This window comes from Ursus arctos, unplaced genomic scaffold (assembly GCF_023065955.2).
Source record: "Ursus arctos isolate Adak ecotype North America unplaced genomic scaffold, UrsArc2.0 scaffold_31, whole genome shotgun sequence".
Lineage (NCBI taxonomy): Eukaryota > Metazoa > Chordata > Mammalia > Carnivora > Ursidae > Ursus > Ursus arctos.
Window position 1 is genome coordinate 23,389,402 of NW_026622997.1, and position 22,224 is coordinate 23,411,625.

The following is a 22,224-nucleotide window of genomic DNA, read 5'->3' on the forward strand; positions in this document are numbered from 1 at the left end:
GATACACGCAGCGCGTAAGGCAGCACTATCCTAAGATAGGTAAGCTGTCAGTGTTAATATGAATGACACCCTCCAGCAGCTCCCTCTCTGCCTCCCCAGATTTTTGGTGGGCGTTCGCTGTCGCTGTTGGGGTTCTCACATTCTATTTTCTTTTCATCAGATATTGGGCAATTGGAATTTGTTGAATCTGTCTGAGCTGTAGCTAAAGGAATGAAGAGTCTAGAAGAATCATTCTGTGACCTCTACCATGCGTTAATGCTGAGGCACAACCCCAGAAACTGATTTCCGAAGCAGCCCCCCCCCCGCCCCCCCCAAAGCCTGAGACATCTCAGTTTATCCATTCATTTACAGATGTTGGAAATAAAAATTTTTTAAAGCCAGTTCTTGTCAACTGGCTGACAGTCTGTTGGCCATCATAGGAAAACTCACTGCTCATCATCTCACTCCCGACAAAAAGGGAGAAAGATGACTTCATTGTGTTGACAAGATTTTGCAATATTCTCAGTTACACGTAGATATTTTAAGACATCCCATCTCTAATTTGTGTTCCCCACTTCTGATTGTTCCACGTTACTTTTTACGTCTGATAGGCTTTCCCTTGGAAGGTATAGGGACATTTATTTTCCAATTCCGGCAGTTTTTTGAAACTGCGATTGCTCATTTTCTCTTGACCACAGGATTGATCTTGTCTGCCGATGATTAGTGCGGTGGAGAAGAGGTGTGGTGATTTGAACGCCTGGTGGCAGCCAGAGTGGGTTTACAGGGGACGAAAGAAGAATAGCTCTCGTCGGGCCGTTTCATTCAGTCTTTCGCGGGGAGCCCCGTGGAGGACGAGATGGGGTGGTTATACGTGATATATACGTTACACTGTGCTTACAGCACAGTCGCCAACCTTAGCTTTCTTTGGGGCCTTTGTTGCAGAAACCGAAAGCTTCCTTGCGGGGAGCTGCTAACCCAAAAAAAGCAAATTCAGGAGGGAGCCACAATGGAAGTACTTTTAAGTTTGTAAGATCAAAAAATGTGTTTGCACAATTTATTTCAATTCGCCATTCAGTTCCGAATGTGGTACAGCTCGTTCACAAATGTGTCGAAATTTTCCTTCCTGCGGCATGTTGAGTAATTGTAGATGAGTTTTTATTTTAATAAGTTCTTGTCACGTAGCTTTTTGACAGTGGGCTGTGGGGTAAGTACCTGGTTACCAGTTTCCCCAGTGTTCTCAGTAAAAATTCAGAATTGTCAAGTCTCACATGAAGGCAACAGTTGGCTTCCTTGATGAGACACGTAGTGACCTAAGACCCAGACTCTTGCATGAGCTGTGCTGTCAAGCTCATCACTGAATTAGCTGTCGTCTCAACCATTAAGACTTAAAGAAGATAGTCAGCGGTAGATGCCCCTAAAAGTACATACAGATTTGGGGTGAATGTGCTTTTTTTCTGCGCAGTAGGTTCATAGCTTCCTTCAATTTCTAATTAAAAGCCAGTGTTCTAAGAGACGACATTTCCTCCTGACCCTCTAAACCCTATTTCTCTCTGAAACGTGTTAGATCACAGGCTCTATTTGCTAATATTATATTACCTGCAGAAATGCCTTCATTGAGTCATGTGATTTGCTGTTTTATCCTAGGCATTTTTTGTGGGCTAACGTAAAAAAAAAAAAAAAAAACACAACAGGCTAAAGGCCTCGGACATTAATTATGTTACTCCATGTCCCTTATAGAAGAGAGCTACGTGATTCTTAGAAGAGAGCTATGTGAGCTCTTTTAGTGCCAAGTAAAAACTCATCTCTCCAGGCAAACTTGCATGAATACTTTTATCATGTAATAAGTACCATATTCTTTCATGATATCCTCTTAGGTTTGGCTGCCAGGGCACTTAGAAGAATTGTTCAGCACTCAGAAGTCATGACCAAGGGTACTGAAATACTCTTGCGCTCTCTTTTCCTGCGGCAGTGTTTCTCAAATTGATTCAGGCTGCAGACCACTTGGAAGCTGCTCTCCCTCCTTGTGAACGCTGAAATATCGGTAGTCAGTAATATCATACAAAGGATAATTTTTCTAACAGAGAAATAATGACTCTCTTATCAGTAGGCAGTATACAATCACAACCAGCCCGGGTGCCCTTAAGAAAACAAGCTGTCTGCCTGACCCGTCTCCTGAGTTCATTCCTCCACCAATATATCTGTTCGCTACTCACGTGTTCATGTGCGTGGCTACTGACATTTGCTAATGGTCAAGCAGCAGGTAGAAGTTACTGGAGTTCCAAAAAATATATGGGCAATAGAGCTTGCTTTTTTTTTTTTTCCTGTAAATTGGAATCTGCCATCATTCAATTTGAGTGATAGAACGCTTCACCAAAGTTCACAGAATGTCCACGCTCCAGAGGAACCGGGCTAGAAAATCCCTGACCAAACTGGGTTTGGGTTTTCTTCTGATAGTTTAACTATTCTATTTCTGTGTTTAACATTTTAAATCGCCATGGACTTTTTAGAAATGGGCAGGAGAACGCTATGCATTTGTCTTATTGTTTAGAATATCAACTAGAAAAGAAGATTGACGAGAGATCCCATATGTTTAAAGAACAAGACAGAGAGACCGATATATTCTTACAAGTCATAAAATACTTGAAATTTTTCTATGCATCTGTTCTGTCAGTCTTCTGAATGGTTACATTCCTTAACACGCACTACGTTAGCTTACGTTACATATCAAGATATTCGAAAAATTAGTGGCCTTAAAGACCAAACTGTTATAGTTGTCAAAGCCCCTCCAGAAACAAGACTTGAAGTGCCTGACCCAATAGAGGTAAGGAGATAACATCTTTGTGCATCTGCAGAGATCTTTTTGGAATGCCCGAAGTTAAAGAATCATTGACACATGGTCACAGTGTGCATCCTCCTGAACACTCAGTAGTTCTTTCCCGTCCCTGTTACCTAACCCGAACTTCAAAAACATTTCAACAGTTCGATCCGTATCGAGTGTCCCAAACGTCTAATTTTAACATCGCGGGGCATTGAACGCAGGGTATGGTGCCCTGTCCCTCTGGTACTTTTTCTTTCTCATAATTTGGTATCTGGCGGTTCTGATTGATTTGAACCATTGGGGAATTTTATGTTGATTGCCCTGGATATGATCCCCACTAGGAACAGAGACATAAATGTTGTAAAGTATTTCCCTAACTTAAAAAAAAAAAAAAAAAAGTATCTCCCTACTTATCTTCGCACATTTTGAGAATTTATCTTTTAGAACATGTTTACTTTTAAGAAATCACACGTGACTTTGGCTGAATCGGTAGACTAGAATATTATAAGAAAGTAGGGAGCATATTTTTGTGATTGGTTTCCAATAATCTTTGCTAAGATAGGCCTGGGCCGTAACTGTAAGATAAAGAAATGTAGCAAAAAGGAAATGCATAGAAAATAAAAAGAGTGAGATTCTCAAGCTCCCATCTAGGGTAGAGTTCTCACCTAAATGATAATAATAGCTCTATGACCCAGATGAAGAAGAATTTTAGATGTTAAACTCTGCTCCTAGCACTGAAGAATGCTATTCATCCAGTGGTTATTAAAGTTCACATAAAAAAGCCCCACCCACAAAGGGTTGCAACATGGAAATACTGTGTTTGGAACACTTAAAAGACCTTTCCATAGTTTGCATAGAAGGAATATATTTAAAGAACACAGTTCACCTCTAGGGCAGGGGTCAGCAAACTTTTTCTTTAAAGGACCAGACAGTAAATATTTTTGGCTTTGTGAGCCCTAAGACTCTGCTGGGACTACTCAACCGCACAACTTTCCCATTGGAGCGTAAGAAAAAAAAAAAAAAAAAAAACAGCCAGAGGCAATCTGTAAACAGTGGGAATGGGCATGATTCTGTGCCAATAAAGCTTTATTTACAAAGCCAGTTGATGGACTGGATTTGGCCCTCCGGCTACAGTTTGCTGGCCCCTGCTCTAGAGGATGACAGTCATCAATTGGTGGGGGGGAGGCGGAGGGCGGGTAGCAGTGAAGAAGCAAAATGAACAATGAAGATTACCCTTACTTCCCATTTCTAGATGAAAATTACTATAGCGTTCATTTCTCAGTTTGAACTTTTCTCACTTCTGTTGATAGAGCCTACAAATACATTTGGCAAGTACCCAAGGGCCCATTGAGGTTTATTTATGTCCAGAAGAGACAGAAACACACAGTCCAATGAAAACAAACAACCAAGACCACAATGGGAATATCCCGAAACCCCCTTCCAAAGGTAAAATTCCACTTTTGTCATTTGGAAACTATATTAAAAATGAAGGTGACCAGAAGGATCCGGTGTCGGAACCACATGCCTAGTCAAGAAACAAAAACTTCTGTTATTAAACGTTATTAAGGTAACTTTTTTTTTTAAGGCATTCTGACTAGTTACAGAATAAAATCATGATCTTGAGCCCATGACTCCTCCGCCCACGGCCGGAGTCCCTCAGGCTTTCGCTATGGGCAGAAATCGCTTCCCAGCAGTGTTTTGGAAAGCCGGTGGAGGTGTGGAGGGAAGCTGTGAGCTGTCTGGGTGAATCATCAGCTCACTTGGCCGCACACCTTTGCATGATGCTGCAGAGATCATGTTAGCGAAAGAGAACAAGTTTGGAGCGAAGAGCCTTTTGTCAAAGAAGTTGTAACTTAATTTCCTCTCCCTCCCCGCTGCACCCCCAGGGTGATGGACAAGATACAGGAGGAAAACCCCAGGAATATCTTAAGTTCTTCCCCTTTTTCCAGTTTCAGACTGGGGATATGTATTTAATTTGTCTCCCAGTGTAGCAGCAAGAATTGGAGCAGTGTAAGTGAACCAGGTCTGATTTGTAATACTGAGCATTTGTAATTGCCACAGCGCCTCAGATGGGAAAATGAAAGATCGCTTTTCTTCACCATAGAAATTCAAAGTGGATATGTCTTATGTCTTATTACAAGCGTTTTTAAGACGTATCTTTAAAAAGTTAGTTGTTCAAAAACAGCTAAGTTAAAATTGGTGAGTCCCTACGAGGAAGCCAGCTTTTCAGTATGTATGTTTTGTTTTGTTTTGTTTTCCTTTAAATATTGACTAGCTGATAGCAGAGAGAAGTGTTCGAACTTGTTAGTCTCTAATCTTTGAGACAATTTGTATTCTTGTTTGCTAACAGTAGGCATCTCAAAAGTTGAGTGCGTTAGACCAGAACGGAGAAAGGCTCCCAGTCACTGTGAACGGTTAGCACAAGACGGTCTGGCTCGTAGTGGCATGTGCTCGTCCTCAGCAGAGGGCGCAGGCTTTTATAACAGCAGCAGGCATCATCTTCCAAAAAGTTGATTTGATTTTTCTCCTAACTTACTTTTCAGTGTCCTCCAATTTTTTTTTTTTCCCCTTTCAGACTTGGCTTCAACCAACTCAGGACATAGCGATTGTTCGATTTCTATGGCAAACCTTTCTCCTTTGGCCTCCCCAGCCAACCTCTTACAGCAGACTGAGGACCAAATTCCTTCCAACCTAGAAGGACCATTTGTGAACTTACTGCCTCCCCTGCTCCAAGAAGACTATCTCCTAAGCCTTGGGGAGGAAGAAGGCATCAGCGATCTCTTTGATGCTTATGATTTGGAAAAGCTCCCACTGGTGGAAGACTTCATGTGTAGTTGATTATGCTTTGTGTGACCTCCCCCTACAAACCAATATTTTTTTATTATGGAACCAGAATATCTGTCATGCAGTGTTGTCCCTTCCTACCTTCTTCCTCCGAGATAGTATCATGAAGTAAACTACAAACTTCAGAACAAAGCTGATGTTTTAATGAATTAAAAAAGGGGGGGTTCGTTTGTTTTTTGGGGTTTTTTTTTGTCTAAACGCACAGTCGCAGGCTCCCTTGGGAAAGCCTTGCTTTGCCCCAGGCTCCAAAATCTCCTGAATGAGTCAGCAAGTGAGAAAATGTGCAATCAGGTGTCTCTCACCCGTATTTTTCTTCCTTCCCTCCCGGATTGGCTTGCTGTGCCCGACGGATGGGCTGTAGAATGGGGTCTGGCCACCTGGCCCACTCGAAAACAGCAATCTTCCTTAATAGCATTTCAAGCCGTGCCTTCTCCGCAGAATGCATGTCTTTGGGGTCTGCTAATATGGAATGGAACGGCAGGAACTGTAAACTTGAAGTCATGCAAAAGTATGAAATGGATTTCTTCAGCTCTTCTTAGGAATATTTAAATTACTGTCATATTTCAGTGTAAGCTACGGACCTTGTGTCCCACTAGGAGATCAAGAGAACCTGCACAGCCTTTCGGACGAAGAACTGTTTTCCGATATTTGTTGCAGATACAGAAGAACGGTAGAGTTCTGCCACTCGAAGCTGTTGTGGATTTTCCTGTCTCCATTAACCACTCCCACTCCCCTGCCCCCAACGTATTTGTAAGTTTAAAGTTGATTTGTAGCAAATGCTTACTTAGGAGTTCTCTGTGGATTGTTTTCGCCTTTTTTTTTTTTAGCTGCCATTTAAGCATTCCTGTGGCACCCAGCACCATTTCAATTTAATTGTTTACTTTGAAACGGTTTTTGCTAATTCACATTATTTAAGCAGAGGTAGAGGACCTCTACTGATCAGAGCATCTAAACGTGTGTGATCTAAGGTTTAACAGCCTCTGCTGGAAGCATTACCCCATCTTGCTTCCTATCCCAGGACGGGGAGCTTGGAGCAAGTCGGTCCTGGGGCTCGCTCGTGGACACGGGTGGCCCATTTGAGAGGAGAACCAGGTCAGATGACATAGCAGTCCCAAGGAGCAGCAGGTGTGGATCCCTTCGTTCTTGGGCTTCCCGACCCTGTGACCAGGGCAAGGGCTCTCTTACTCTGCACTCAGGGAGACCACTTCTCAGGATGGGGTCAGATGGAGAGGCCTCTGGGGACAAAGACATCCCCACTGTGTCAGTGGCATTTACTTAAAAGCTGGTGAGAACAGGGCGCTCCCCCTGCATCGGGGGCTGCGATCGTCCTGGCCCAGAACCCATTCCCCTTCCTCTGTGAAGGAGTAAGTTGGACCAAGGGAAGTCCTTATGTGGAAGGAGAAGCGATAGAATGCCAGGGCGTCTCCCACTTTACTCTTCAGGAACGGTGTCCCCCAGTTGGAGGCTTCGTGTCAGCTGCGGATCCTACCAGTTCGGTCCAAGAACGGCTTTCCCGTTGGCCCCGGGGAGGTGCCCTTCTCCCGCTGGGCATGTGGCATGGTACCTCAGGTCCATTGCTTGGATCCTGAAGACTGCGGGAATGAGGGAGTCAGGTTAAAAAAAAACAAACCTCAAAACGAAAACAGTTAAATTGAAATGCTATGTGCCTGACACAGTAGCACTCGATTCGTGTGTTTAATGGGATCGAAAATATCCCTTAGGAAAAACACAAAACGAAACAAAAACAAAACAAAACAAAAAAACCACGAAAGCCCCAGCCAGTTTACTCTAGGTAGATTTCCACAATATGCAAAGTGGTGGTGGGGTCAGAGCAGACGACACCAGCACTTTAAACTCTGTGTGTGGGTGTGCGTGGGTGTATGTTTGGGAAGAAAAACAAAGGTGCACATTATCCTCCTTTTTCTTCTTCGGCCTCCGTCCCCAGCCTCCTCCCTCACACACACTGGCTTCGGTACAAACAGCAGTGTGGTCTGTGATGAAGCGTCGGGGTGGGGGGGGAGGGGGGAGCTTTGTGTCAAGTGCCTACTGGAAATGCACTGTGGGGTTTTTTCCTGTATGGGAAACCGTTTATGCCAAGCTTTTCCCCATTTCCCATATTTATCTCATCTGGTTAGCTGCCTCTGCTTCCAGCTTTCTGTGATTCTCTTTGCCAGCTGCCCAAAGCTGATTTTTTTCCAAAGTCTAAAGACTGAGCTCTCACCTGGCTAGGTTGTTGTGTGTTCTGTTGAGTTTCTCGTTAAGCCTTTTCGTAATGTAATAATGCCGTATTTATTGTTTGGGAAATGAAAGGAATACTAATAAGTCTTAAAAGTTCCTTCATGCATAAGATTTTTCCAGTGAGTGGGCTGAGCTGGTGTACGTGAATTAGCGGCCCGTGCTGTGTTCTGTTTGCAGCCCCCATTTTTCTTTCTGACATAGTATCTGGCACACAAAGTGGGTTAGTACTACAGTATTTGTGTTACTTTGAGTACTAAGTATGCAGGTTTTCTGGTACCGTTGAGTTGCTGCTATTAACGCTCACACATGAAATGGCTAAAAGTTACAAGTGTGCGAATTATGACTGCGTGAGCCTTACAAAATAAAAAGTGTATAAAGGGCAACACATGAGCTGTCCAACAGTGTTAGGTGTGTGTTCATATGTACAGATCTGTGCATAGCGATCGTTTTATTTAAGTTGATATGTAGTCTCCTCACACTTTCATTATCTAGCAATTTTGTACAAAAAAAAAAAATAGCAATTAATTTGTAAACACTGCCAGAATATTTTCTAGCTGGTTTGTAATTTTTTAAGAGTGTTCTATTTTGTTTCTGGTTTTTGTTGTTGTAGTTGTGGTGGTTCTTGTTTCCGTTTTTGTTGTTTAAGTGTGGATCTGTAAATAAAACTGCAGTATTTAAAGCTTTACTTTCAGGAAAAAGAAAGTAAGAACTCGATGCGTGCATGACAGCCTGTGTGTGAGAGGAGGGATTTGAAGGAACATGGCTTGCAGAGTGAGTCGGGTGGCAATTGTCAGATTGTGGGAATTTCTTTTCCTACGGGGTACGTGATTCTTGTCAAAAGGAAGTATTTCTCCCAAAATTGGGAGTAGGCAAACTACTAATCGGTTTAGCTTTGTGTTGTATGCTAGTTGAAAAACGAAAATGTGTAATATAATGTAAAAAAAAAAAAAAAGCTTTTATGATGGATTTTGTAAATAGATTTGTTACAGGGTAACCTGTTCTCTAGCTGTGATCTTACCACTTCAAATGGGTGTAATTTGAATAAATTTTGTATGGTAAAGGATCAATAAAATGATTTTTTTTTAAGAGTTCAGACTTGTAAATGGCTTTTCTTAATAGTGCCTTATGTTCCTGTATTAACTTCATTTTTAAAAGACATGCTTTAACATGGGGAAAGGCGGCCTCAAAGCTTAAGAACATCCCACACCCTGCCCTTAATGTGGGACGTCAGGAACGCTGGACAGGTATCTCTCGAGCACCTGTGGTGTCCTTGGCACTTCGAGAGGCAGAAGAACTTGCCACATCTCTGACCAGTAGCAAAAAACACTTTCAGATACGGAAGGATTTTTATGCTACGTGGCAAGTCAAGTTTTATTCTTCATAACTAGTTATAAAGCCAAAAAATTCTAATTTCTCACAGTGGGTAATTACCTCCCTTGTCCTGGATTCCGTGTTTCTTGTAATGCCACCTCCGAACAGTTTAGGATTTTTGGATGGCCATCTCCTACTCTTAACTCTGAGCTCATCATCTAAAATTCCAACATATTATGTATTGTACATACACACACAAGCAATCAGTCAATACACAAAGGTATAAAGTACGAAAACAAAACCGGCTCTGGCCTCCCCAACCTATTCCCCCCAAAGGAAGCCACTATCCTCATTTTTCCTATGCACCTAGTCCAGTCCAGCTTTTTCCAGGCATATTACGCACGTGTGCCTGTGCATGTGTATTTTAACATAAATCGTACCGTGTGGACTCACCTGCAGCTCTTTTTTTCTCACCGTAGATTTGGGCATCTTTCCATGTTCGTACTTACAGACCATGTTCACTGTCTATAAAGGCTGCAGAGCGTTCCAGTGATTATATCTAATAGTTTATTTTACCTAGGTAATTTTTTTAAAGATTTAATTTATTTGAGAGAGAGCACAAGCAAGGGGAGGGGCAGAGGCAGAAGTCTCCCTGCTGAGCAGGGAGCCTGACGTAGGGCTCGATCCCAGGACCCTGAGATCGTGACCTGAGCCGAAGGCAGACACTTAACTGACTGAGCCACCCAGGTGCCCCTAGGTAATTTTCTATTTGAGACATTATTGTTCATTTTGCTATACAAAATAATATATAATTTGTATTGAATGCTTATATTATGCCAGGTACTATTTCTTTTTAATGTGGTAAAATGCCTATAAATAAAATCTACCATTAATGACATTCAGTCAGTACATTTACATACTTGTGCAATGACAACCACTATCTGGTTCCAGAACATTTTCATCATCCCAAAAGGAAACCCCATACCCATTACTAAACCCCATACCCCTTTTCCCAGCCCCTGGCAACTGTTAATCTGCTTTCTGTCCATATGGGTTGGACTGTTCTGGATATTTCCTATAAGTGGAATCATACAATAAATGACCTTTGGTATCTGCTAATGTCCTCAAGGTTCATCCATGTTCAAGCATGTATCAGTCCTTCCTTCTTTTTTTACACTTGAATAATGCTCCATGGTGTGGATAGACCACATTTTGTTTATCCATTCATCAGTTCACGGACATTTGGGTTGTTGCTACCTTTTGGCTATTGGAATGCCAGTTACCATTTTAAGTGCTTTATATGAGTGCCCTATGTTTTCTCAAAGCTTACATCACTAGCTAATATATGTATCTGTTACTTCTCTACTTCTGGAATGGAAGCTCAGTGAGGAGAGGTACTTCATGGGGCTTGAACTCACAAACCCTGAGATCAAGACCGGAACTGAAATCAAGAGTCAGATGCTTATTCGACTGAGCCACCCAGGCATCCCTAAATATTGTTTTAGAGATGGGCTGTGCTTGAGGAAGTGTAGAAGTCAGTCTCAGTATTAAGAGAGAGAAAATCAGAGAAGCTCACTGTACTCACTCATGCAGTGAGTACATCAGAAACCTGCCTCTTCTGAGGTTTAGCCCTGGAACCATAGGCTGGCTGTCATGGTTAATTCATCATTTGGATCAACATAGCTTCTGGAAGTTGCCCATCCAGATTGTCCACGGGCTCTGTAATTCCTTCTGCTCTTCCACACCATGTTTCAGAGGTGCATGCTTCTAAACAAGGTGCTCCGTATCCCCCTTGAAAGACTCAGGCATCTCTTCCCATGTAGACCCCTTTTCAGCTTCAGAAGGCTTTAAGACAGTTTTTCTAAAGAATCAAAGTCAGGGGCGTTTGCCTCCGTGGAAGCCTCAACTATACTGTGTATCTTATCCCTGAATCATCCTCAGCAACATACAGGGCTTTACAGTATACAAGGTATTTTCATATGCCTCGTCTGTTTGTCTAAAACGATTTGTAACTGATGGCAACAACTGCAGAAGTAACTAATCAATCTAAAAATGACAGAACAATCTATGGGCAGTGATGTAAACGGAGGAAGAAAAGCATTTAGCTTTAAGCCATACTCTGACCCAAAGAGCAAGAAAGAACACTGTGGTTCCACAGGGGGACCTGAAATAATGACATCAGTGAATAAAAATTAAACCACGCCAACAAAGAGATCGTGTGTACGTGGATTAGGGCTGAGAATAGAGGTTGTGTGTGTTCAGAAAATGGGTGGAGGCAGGAGACCCAAGATGCTTGAAAAGAGCCACAGCTAAATTCTGTCCTTGGCAAGAAACTAAAGAACGGGTGTTTCTTGGGTCAAAGGGAAGATACCATCATTGTCGACTCCGAGTTTGGGTATCTGTTAAGGGGAAAAAATAAGTGCTGAAGACAAGGACAGGTGTAGGGCTGTCACAAAGGAAAGGAAAAGGTAGAAAGTATAGAAATAATTCCCTCACCTGGTCCTGGGAAGGAGATAAACCAACAAGTGGGGGCCAAAATTAGTCATAATGGTAGAACAAAGAACTGGATAGGACTCCCACCCCAGCAATATAGCAGATTAGATAGCCAGGAAACCCTCCTGTTATGTAATATTGAGACTGCATAGAAAAAAATTTTGTCCAGATTACAGGACATTCCTAATGGTTAGAAGAATAAAAAAACTGAGCAGAAAAGAAAATGGAGGAGCACACACATGGGAAAGCCAGGATTGCCTAAAGACAGTCACCAATTTAATTGCCAATATTGGTACTGAAATGGAGGGAAAGAAGTGTTGGGTCAACAAAGACTGGAGCATCGAACCCCAGACTCCCAGATTAATCCAGAGAAACTGGAAGAAGGCTCTAGTGCTCTAGGTGATAGTCACCTCCCTGGCATCCAGCAGAGCAAAATCCTCTCTGGACAGGTCCTTAACGTAGGACCACAGACATGATCTACCAAATCTGAGCTCACAATCAAAGATAATCAAATGCATAAGGAAACAATCCAACATTAGTAGCAGAAGCAGCAATATCAGATTCCAACCTCAAGAGATTTGAACAACGGAATTATTCAGGTACAGAATATAAAATAAATATATATGAAATCCATAAAGAAATAAAAGATGGTATCACAAAAATTGCTTACTCAAAGCAATAAGAGATGTTCAAAACCTGCCACATAGAAAAAGGATAACATACAGTGTTAAAAATGTTAAATATAATTGTGGAAGAAAGGGGGGCCAATGATGTCTAAATCAGGAGATTAGATACGGCTAAGGAAGTCTTAATAAACTGGAAAATAAATAACGTAGCACAGAGAAAAGGAGATTTAAAAAATATAAAGAAATATTAAGAGATAGGGAGCAGGGATTGGATTTTTTTTTTCTCTGCAAAGAGCCAGATAATAAATCTTTTAGGCATTGTAGGCCCTAAGGTCTCTGTCAAAACTATTCAGCTTGCCTGTGGAGCATGAAAGTACCCATAAGCAGCATAATAAGTGGGCATGGCTGTATTCCAATAAAACTTAATGATGGGTCCTAGAGCTTGATATTCATGTAATTTTTACTAGTTGTGAAATAATACTCTCTTTTGATTCTTTTCAACCATTTAAAAAAAGGCAAAAACTGTTTCCAGCTCACAGTTGTACAAAAGAAGGTGGTGGGTGGTTTCTGGTCCGACCTGTTAAGAGTGTAGAAGTTGCCTCATAGCAAGAATAAAGCTGAACAACGTGAAAACCAACAGTTCTCCTTAGATTCATCAGAGAATTGAGATCCAGAACAAACCGCTACCCTGGAAACTGGACAGAAAGGGAAATACAGAGAACCAAAGCATACCCAGAGCAGAAATGGCCACGGAACTAGCAAATAGTATGAAAACCTAAAAGAAGATTGACTAATTGTTGGGGTCTGAGCATCGAGATAAAACCCCCTGAGGACCCAGTCTTAGGAGAACCCCTCCCACTTATACCTGTTTTTCCTTCAGGAGCCCCACCCAGTTCTCAGGTTGAAGATCTGAGAATATTTCCGTCATGCTTCTAGCAGGGGGAGGGTGAAACGAGCTATTTTGAAATATGCCCAGAGCATTCTGGTCTCTGTAACAAAGGCCTGCTCTTGAGGAAAACAGTTTTGCCAGATCTTAACCAACATGGATTTGGTCAGAGCCTAAATAATGTGGGGAAAAGGACATACCCAATTCCAGCCACTTCAAGTCTTCCTGTCCCACCTAAGGGGCAGAAAAAAAAAAATAAATGAAGAAACACACACACAACAACAACAACAACAAAAATACCTGAGATTCTTGTGGAGGTCTCAGTCCAGAGGCACTTAAAGAATGAAATCCAATCATAGGATTATAGGATGCTTTCCATCTCCCACACTTTACCACCACATCAACAGGACTGGGTATAGTAATAGGGAACTACAGTGGAAAGACCTGTAAACCTTGGATTCTATTTAAAAAGAAGGAAGTCTCTAGGAAAACCCAAAGACAACAGAGAAGACAAAAACAAGGACACAAGAGGAAATTTTAGCCACAGCTACAGCAAATAGCACACACAGCCTAACTCCTAAGCAGATAAACATAAAACCTCATGCTAAAAGCCTATCTACCTCAGTTTCTTTTATCCTATACATAACATCTGACTTCTGGCAAAAAAAAAAAAAAATATTACAAAGCATGTTAAAAACCAAACAATAAAGTTTGAAGAGACAAAGCAAGCATCAGAACGAGACTCAGTTATGATAGAGGTTTGATAATTATGAGACTGGGATTTTAAAATAACTGTGATTAAGATGCTAAGGGCTTTAATGGAAAAAAGTGGGCTTTACACAAAAATAGATGGGCAATGTAAGCAGAGAGATAGAAACTCTAAGAGAGAATCGAAAGGAAATACCAGAGGGGCACCCGCGTGGCTCAGTCGGTTAAGCGTTCGCCGTCAGCTCAGGTCATGATCTCAGGGTCCTGAGATTGAGCCCCGTGTCAGGCTACCTGCTCAGCCTGCTTCTCCTTCTTCCTCTGCCCCCCCTCCCCACCTCATGCTCTCATGCTCTCTCTCTCTCAAATAAATAAAATCTTTAAAAAAAAAAAAAAAGAAGTACTAGAAGTTGAAACAGAAATGAAGTACATCTTTGATGGACTCATTAGTAGACTGGACATAGTTAAGGAAAGAATCACTGAGCTTGAAGATATGTCTCTAGAGACTTCTCGAGCTGAAAAACAAAAAGAGAATGAGAAAAAGAAACGGACTATTTTAAAATAGCGGGAGAATGTAAAAAGTTGTATCATGTACTCAATAAGAATACCAGAAGGAGAAGAAAGAGAGAATGGAGCAGAAGAAAAATCCTAAGTAATAATGTCTGAAACTAACATAACAGTGTACCTTAATCATATGGGAATTATTTAATTAAAAAAATAATGGCTGAGAACTTTCCAAAAGTAATGACAAACACCAAACCACAATCCAGGAAGCTTATAGGACACCAAGGAGGAAAGAACATCTATATCTAGGTATTATCATCTCCAAACTGCAGAAAATCAGAGACAAAGAGGAAACCTTGAAATAAGCTGGAGAAGGGGGACCTTATTTGTAGAAGAGGAAGGGTAAGTATTACACTGGACTTTTCAGAAACCATGTGAGCAAGATGAGAGTAACTTGAAATATTTCAAGTGTTGATAAAGTGCTGAAAGAAAAAAACCTAGCAACCTAGAATTCTATATCCAGAGAAATTATCCTTCAAAAGTGAAAAAAAAGAAAGAAAAACTTCCCAGATAAATAAACATTGAAAGAATTCATTGCAAACAAATCCCAGCAAGTTATTTTGCTTATTTATTTATCAGTAAAAGTGGATAACTAAAGTTCATATGGAAAGGGGAAATTCCCAGCATCACCAACACACTAGTGAAGAACAAAGTGGGAAAATCGAGGCTATCCAGCTTGAAGACTTACCATCATGCTGTAGCAATCAAGTCAGTACGGCACTGGTGAAATAGACAAATAGATCTGGGGAGCAGGATAGAGGGTCCAGAAATAGATCCATGAAAACATAGTCAAGTGATCTTTGACAAAGGACCAAAAGCAACTCAATGAAGAAAGGACAATTTTTGCAGTCAATGGCACAAGAATACCCACATGCAAAAAAAAAAAAAAAAAGGAATCTAGACACGGCCTTCACATCTTTCACAAAAATTAACTCAAAAAGAATCATAGGCCTAAATATATAAAACACAAATCCTTAAGATGTGAAGATGACATAGAAGAAAATCCAGGTCGCCTGGGGTTTGGTAATGAATTTGGTGTGCAATACCAAAAGCACAATCCAGGAAGACAGTTTTGATCCCTGGAACAGTTTAGGGCAACAGTGCCAGCGCCTCGTGCTTACCTGAAGTGGTGAGTTCACAGGTCTTGTTTTATTAGTAAGTATCAAAACTTTCATGCTCCCACCTATCTTTTTTCAATGTAAAATTATTATACCATCTAAAATTCTTTTAAGTTTGGGCCCCGAAATGCCCAAGAAGAAATCAGGTAAGGGATTGACAGGTTCTTTGACAACAAACTGGTCTTTAGAATACCAAATGGGATATTTCATGGCCCATCTATTGCTAGTTAATTATAGAGGAATAACACTGCAGTTTTACGTCCTTTTTCCTTTAACTTGTTGTGTGCTGCAATAAAGGCTTCATATATATGGAGAATTAGGTAGAATTAAGTGAAAGGCAAAGCTTTATAATTCATTATTTTTTTTTAAAGCCAAGAAATCAACCAGAAACATAAAACAAACGAACAAACAACAACAAAAACCCAAAAAACAAAAAAACCCAAAAAACAAAAAACCGCAGGAGAGAAGCAAGGAGACAGAAAAATTTAGTTTGACTGCACCAGGCCTAGACAGTGCTGTGCTTAGCCCTTCTTTGAAGTGCTGATGTGTGCAGACAGAGTGCCAGGAACTGCCCTTGATAAAAACTGCTGTTCGTCCAGGTCCCTTGTCCAGCTGTGCTCAGTTCCCTTCTCAAAGGCCCCAGGCACCACTTGCTCATGGATAGGTGCCAACAGGGGAGAGGCTGATAAGAGTGAGAAGAGTTGAGGAGCAGGGATTTGCGCTGTGTGCTCTGCTGCTTTCATAGTAATTTCTTTTTTTTTTTTCCCTAAAGATTTATTTATCTATTTGAGAGAGAGAGAGAGCACATGAGCGTGAGCGGGGAGAGGGGCAGAGGGAGAGGGAGAAGCAGACTCCCCGCTGAGCACAGAGCCCAACAACGACGTGGGGTTCATCCCAGGACCCTGTTTCTCAGGTGACAGCAGACTGTGTGACCTCTGGCTGGATGCGCCTGCCCCGCACTGACCATCCCCAAGCCCAGATCCCCTCCGACCACCCAGCGTTAGGAGTTGGCATCTTGGTCCTTGCTATTCCCATTCAGGCTATTATCACAGCACGCGCTTCATGGAAGAACAGAGACAATAAAGCAATATTTTATTAAATATTTGTGGAAATACCCACCCAACTCAGTTTAAAACCTCCCTGAGGACCCTGCTCTTTTTTACCCCATTTATTGCACTTTAGAGGAAAATACATACAGCCCATATATGCTTTTTTTTTTTTATCCCATTTATTGTACTTTGGGGGAAAATACATACAGGCCATACATACTTTTCATCTTTTAATTATTTAGCTTCTTAAATTAAAATTGTAAAGATACTCTCTTCTGGTAAAATTACCAATGTTTTTCTCTCCTATTTCTTTTGGCAATTATTTGGCGTAACTGAAATAGATAGTAGTAACCTTATAATGGAATTCATCATTATTTATGAAAGCTTCTCTTGTTTTAGGAGGACTATTTTCCTTACCAGGGCAAGGAGGTGATAGAAAAGAAAAGGAAATGGAGACCACCCTCTGGCCTCTTCCTACCACTTAAGGCTGCCACACCCAAGACTGTTTGCAGGATATTGTATGAACATAACTTGGAAAGCCTCAACTCTTACAGTTAAGTATAAGAATAAAGTTTCTGTTGCTTCAATTATCAAAAATAGAGGTTTCAATGTAACCGCTCACACTTAATTCTATCATGGCATAATTAAGGAGACTTTCCAGACTGTTCAGGAAACTTCTAATGCCAACCATGTCTTTTGCATAAATTCAGATACCACCCCAAAGACCCTTCTCCTGGCTCTGTTTTGGCTCTCAGCAACTCTTTCTTACTTTGTCTCACTTTTCAGCTCTGCCGCCACTGGACAAAGGGCCTCTTCTAGGAGTCAACATTTTTGAAGACCTTGAGGAAAACAGTGTAAGTTGTTTTCTTTTTTTTTTTTTTTTTTAAGATTTTTATTTTTTTATTTGAGCGAGAGGGAGAGAGTGCGTGCACACATGAGCAGGGACAGAGAGGGAGGGAGAAACAGACTCCCCACCAAGCAGGGAGTCCGATGTGGGGCTGGATCTCCCGACCCTGAGATCATGATCAGAGCTGAAGGCAGACGTTTAACCGAATAAGCCACCCAGGTGCTCCACAGCATAAATTTTATAAGATGGTTGAAGAAGAGCATTTTAAGCTGGTTTAAAAAAAAAATTTTAACAACATATTGTGGCATTGAGCGCTTGACTTACATTATGCTTTGAAAGGTAAAAGATTGATAGGTGCTGAGTTTCTTCTAAAAAACTATAAACAGAAATGCCAGAAAGGAAGGGATGTCGGGATCAGATCATATGATGATTCCTAAAAACATGTAAGTGGCTCATTTCAAAATCATCTGAAATGAAGGAAGTCGGTTTTTGCTCTAGGAGAAGTAGATCAAGAATATTGCAAGTGTTTGCTTCCTTTCTTTACTAATTCATAGTATTTCCATACAGGGCTGTTAAAATAAATAAGCTGAAAAACAAATTAGCGAGGGGAACCGTTCTGCGCTGCTGGTGAGAAGGTAAATTGGCGCAACCGTGATAGAAAACAGTGTGGAGGTTCCTCAAACAATTAAAAATGGAATTACCACACCATCCAGCAATTCTGCCTCTAGGTATTTATCGGAAGGAAAAGAAATCACTATCTTAAATATGTATACGCATCCGGGGCGCCTGGGTGGTGCAGTCGTTAAGCGTCTGCCTTCGGCTCAGGGCGGAATCCCGGCGTTATGGGATCGAGCCCCACATTGGGCTCCTCCGCTATGTGCCTGCTTCTTCCTCTCCCACTCCCCCCGCTTGTGTTCCCTCTCTCGCTGGCTGTCTCTATTTCTGTCAAATATATATATATATATATGCATCCATGCTCAAGGTAGCATTATTCACAATAGCCAACACATGGAAATACCTAAGAGTCGATCCATCAATGGATGAATGGATAAAGAAAATGTGATATATATTTAGCCTTAAAAGTTATTCAGCCACAACAAGGAAGGAAATTCTGCCATTTGCAACAACATGGATGGAATTTGAGGGCATTTTGCTAAGTGAAATGAGTTAGACAGAGGAAGACAAATATGGTATGAGTTCATTATATGTGGAATCTGGAAAAAACCAATCTCATAGACACAGAGGCAGACTGGTGGTTGCCAGTGGCAGAGGTAGGGAGGTGGGTGACATGGCTGAAGGTGGTTAAAAGGTACAGATTGCCAGTTATAAAGTAAATAAGCTCTAGGATATAATGTACAGCATGTTGACTATAGTTAAGTTAAAAAACAAGCAAACAAACAAACAAAAAATTAAGAAACGAAAAAAGAGACACCTGACCGGCTCAGTCAGTAGGGGATGCAGCTCTTGATCTTGGGGTCGTGAGTTCAAGCCCCACGTTGGGCATAGAGATTAATTTCCAAAAAAAAAAAAAAAAAAAGAAGAAGGAAAAAAGTGAGAGTTGTCTTCAAGACAATATATAGATAGCAATGCAATTAGCATGCATGACGCATCTATGGAGTGCTGCGTGTTTGCTAGGAAAGAAGCACGAATTCAACTCCAACATTTTTAGAACCAACACAAAGAGAGAAATACAATCAGTTCCATGGTTCAGGGTTTATGGGATAGAACAAACCAGGGCTCAGGAGACATCCTAGCTATGCCTTGGTTCTCAGATCCTGAAATCACAATTTCTCTGAGAATCTTCACAAAATAATATTGTTTAAATGTCATAAACAACAAAAATTAGTCAATTCAGCACACGTTTATTGAGTATCGATAATGTGTCATTAATTTTATGTGTTGGCTTGGCTGGGCCATAGTGCCCAGATAGGTGGTCAAATAATATTCTGGATGTTTCTGTGAAGATGTTTTTGGATGAGACTGACATCCAAACCTGTGGACTTTGAGTAAAGCAGATTGCCCTCTGCCATGTGGGTGGGCTTCATCCTATCAGTTCAAGCTTCGAATAGAGTGGAAGACTGATCCGTGTAGACATATATACACAGGCGCAGTCTGTTGGTTCTGTTTTCTGGAGAACTCTGATTAATGTAGTAGAAACCCTTTCAGGGTCTGCCCGTCCTCCAACCATCAAAACTCCCTACCAAACCATAGGGGCACAGGTAAGCCTCTTCTATACTACATGATCCTCGTTTCCGAGACTCGGCTGATTGAACCAGCCTGTTGCCCCAAAATTGGAATTGGGGTTAAGAGAATTAGTGTCTATCTCTCGAATGGAGGAGATGTAACCATTCTGGAGTATTGTGCAGCCATTCTCCCCATGCAATGAGTGGCAGAGAAAGCCATGGCTATTAGAGAAGAGAGAATTCCAGGAGTTGAGAGAAGCAGGGATAAGAGGCAAAGAGAGCAATGAGTTCCACATGCTTCCTGAACCCAGCTGCCCAGGAATTCTCCTTACAATAAATTCTTCACTGCTTAATTGGGCTTGAGTTTGTCCTTTCCATTACTTGCCACCCAAAGAGCCTAATGAATATAACCTAGTGTGTCATACAATGCGCCGGCCTCTAAGGATGCAGAGATAAAATAAAAAGATATGGTTTCCATGCCACACCCCCACCCCACAAACTCCCCGCCAAAAAAAGATGTGGTCTCTTCCTGTAAGAAACCCCCGGTACCCAAGGGAGAGGTACACATGGAAACATAAATTCCATACAGTATAACAAGTGAGGAAATGTTTAGTGTTGCCAGGTTCGGAAAAGAAAAACAAAAACAGGATGCCTGGTTAAATTTGAATTTCAGATCCACAATAGACAATTTTTTAGTAGAAGTGCTCCCCAAATATTTCATCTGGCAACCACAGAGATTTACTGTATACAGCTGTCAGAGAAAGGGGGGGAGCTTAACCCAAGGTGAGGTGTCTCAGAAATCTTATTTTATTTATTTATTTAGTTGGTTGGTTAGTTCTTTTCTGGAGAAAAGAGTGCTTTGGGTTGAGTTTTGAAGGATAGGTAAGAGTTCACCAGATCAAGAAAGGTGGAGTTTTTGAGTGAGAAAGACCAAAGGCACAGAAGCCTGGCACGGCCTCACACGTGTGTGTCTGTGTGTGTGTGTATGTAGAAAACTCCAGCATCTTGGTACCGCTAAAGCTCACGAGCTCTAGGCAATGAGATGAAAAACGTCAGTAGCCATATTAGAATTAAAATGACATGCTAAACACAAACAATGATTCCCCTTCCTGTGCATATGCCTATTGGAATGTCAGGAAAGATATTTTAAAAGCAGTAATTCATGACCCTAGAAATCTAGAAGGGCTGTAGGCAGCAGATAAAAGAGTTAAAGAATTCCTGGAAAATAGAACATTGATAGCATCAGATTAACAAAGAAATAAGACAGAGAAACTGTAGTCAAAACACACACAGGAGAGTCACTTCAGTGATATTTCAAGGATAGGAACAGATTTTCCTAAGGAAACCTCAAGTTCATTGTCAATAAATAGGGGAAAAGAGAAGAGCCTGGACACGTCATGATGACAATCATTGAAAGATCTGACCTGGCACAGCAGGATCTACTGGATTTCCCTCCCCTCCCCCTGTTGCTAGCCAATAGTTTGCTTCCAGAATTGAGGCCTGAGGATGTTTTTTCCTACACTTGGCAGGGAAGAGGTTGAGTTAGTATTGTTGTGTATATTTGGGTCAGAAAACAAAGAAGGAGCCATTGGTGACTCTAGACTTTGGCCAAGACTATGGAGGGGGAAAACTTCCAAACTAAAGTCATGAGCACTACTCTCTAAAGAGAGGGGGTGCCGGCTTAGTCGGTTAGACATCTGCCTTCAGCTCAGGTCATGATCGCGGGGTCCTGGGATTGAGCCCCACATGGGGCTCCCTGCTCAGCGGGGAATGTGCTTCTCTTTCTCCCTCTGCCTCTCCCCCCACTGCTGCGGGCTCTCTCTCTCTCTCCCAAATAAATAAATAAATAAATAAATAAATAAATAAATAAAATCTTTAAAAAAAAAACGAAACTACTCTATTTTTTTTAAAGATTTTTAAAATTTATTTGACAGAGAGAGAGAGACAGCCAGCGAGAGAGGGAACACAAGCAGGGGGAGTGGGAGAGGAAGAAGCAGTCTCCTAGCAGAGGAGCCTGACACGGGGCTCGATCCTAGGACCCCGGGATCACGCCCTGAGCCGAAGGCAGACGCTTACCAACTGAGCCACCCAGGCACCCCCAAAACTACTCTTTAAAGAGAGAATTGTGTTTCAGGAGATAGATAGAGTGCCCAGGTAAGAGTAAGCTGTCTCCATAACACTTGCTCTCTCTGTACATATATTATATATGTACACATACTTGTGTATATATTATCTTTCTACCTTGTCAAATACTCCTGAACAACAAAATATTTTTTTTTAATTTCTAAAGATTTATTTATTTATTTGAGAGAGAAAGAGGTGGGGAGGGACAGATGGAGAGGGAGAGAGAAACTCAAGCCGACTCCATGCTGAGTGCAGAGCCCAACACGGGGCTGGATTCCATGACCCAAAGATCATGAACCAAGCAGAAACTAAGAGTCAGATGCTCAACCAACCGCACTTACCCAGGCGCCCTGAAAACCAAAATACTTTAAAGTATGCAAAGCCATGGTTTTGCAAAATATCAACAATGTCTGACTTTAATTATTATTGCACCTGTCTG

At 41.5% G+C, this 22,224-nt stretch overlaps 1 protein-coding gene across 2 annotated transcripts in view; it reads left to right on the forward strand.

The window, feature by feature from the left end:
• E2F3 (E2F transcription factor 3) overlaps positions 1 to 8,967 on the forward strand; it is a 72,062-nt gene extending 63,095 nt beyond the window's left edge. For both annotated transcript variants that reach the window (XM_057304868.1, XM_026511572.4), the window contains exons 5-7: positions 2,686 to 2,800; positions 4,108 to 4,243; positions 5,373 to 8,967. In XM_057304868.1, the coding sequence (XP_057160851.1) occupies positions 2,686 to 2,800; positions 4,108 to 4,243; positions 5,373 to 5,635 (514 nt within the window). In that variant the 3' untranslated portion in view covers positions 5,636 to 8,967. The remainder of the gene's footprint in view (positions 1 to 2,685; positions 2,801 to 4,107; positions 4,244 to 5,372) is intronic.
• Positions 8,968 to 22,224: the final 13,257 nt, after the last annotated feature.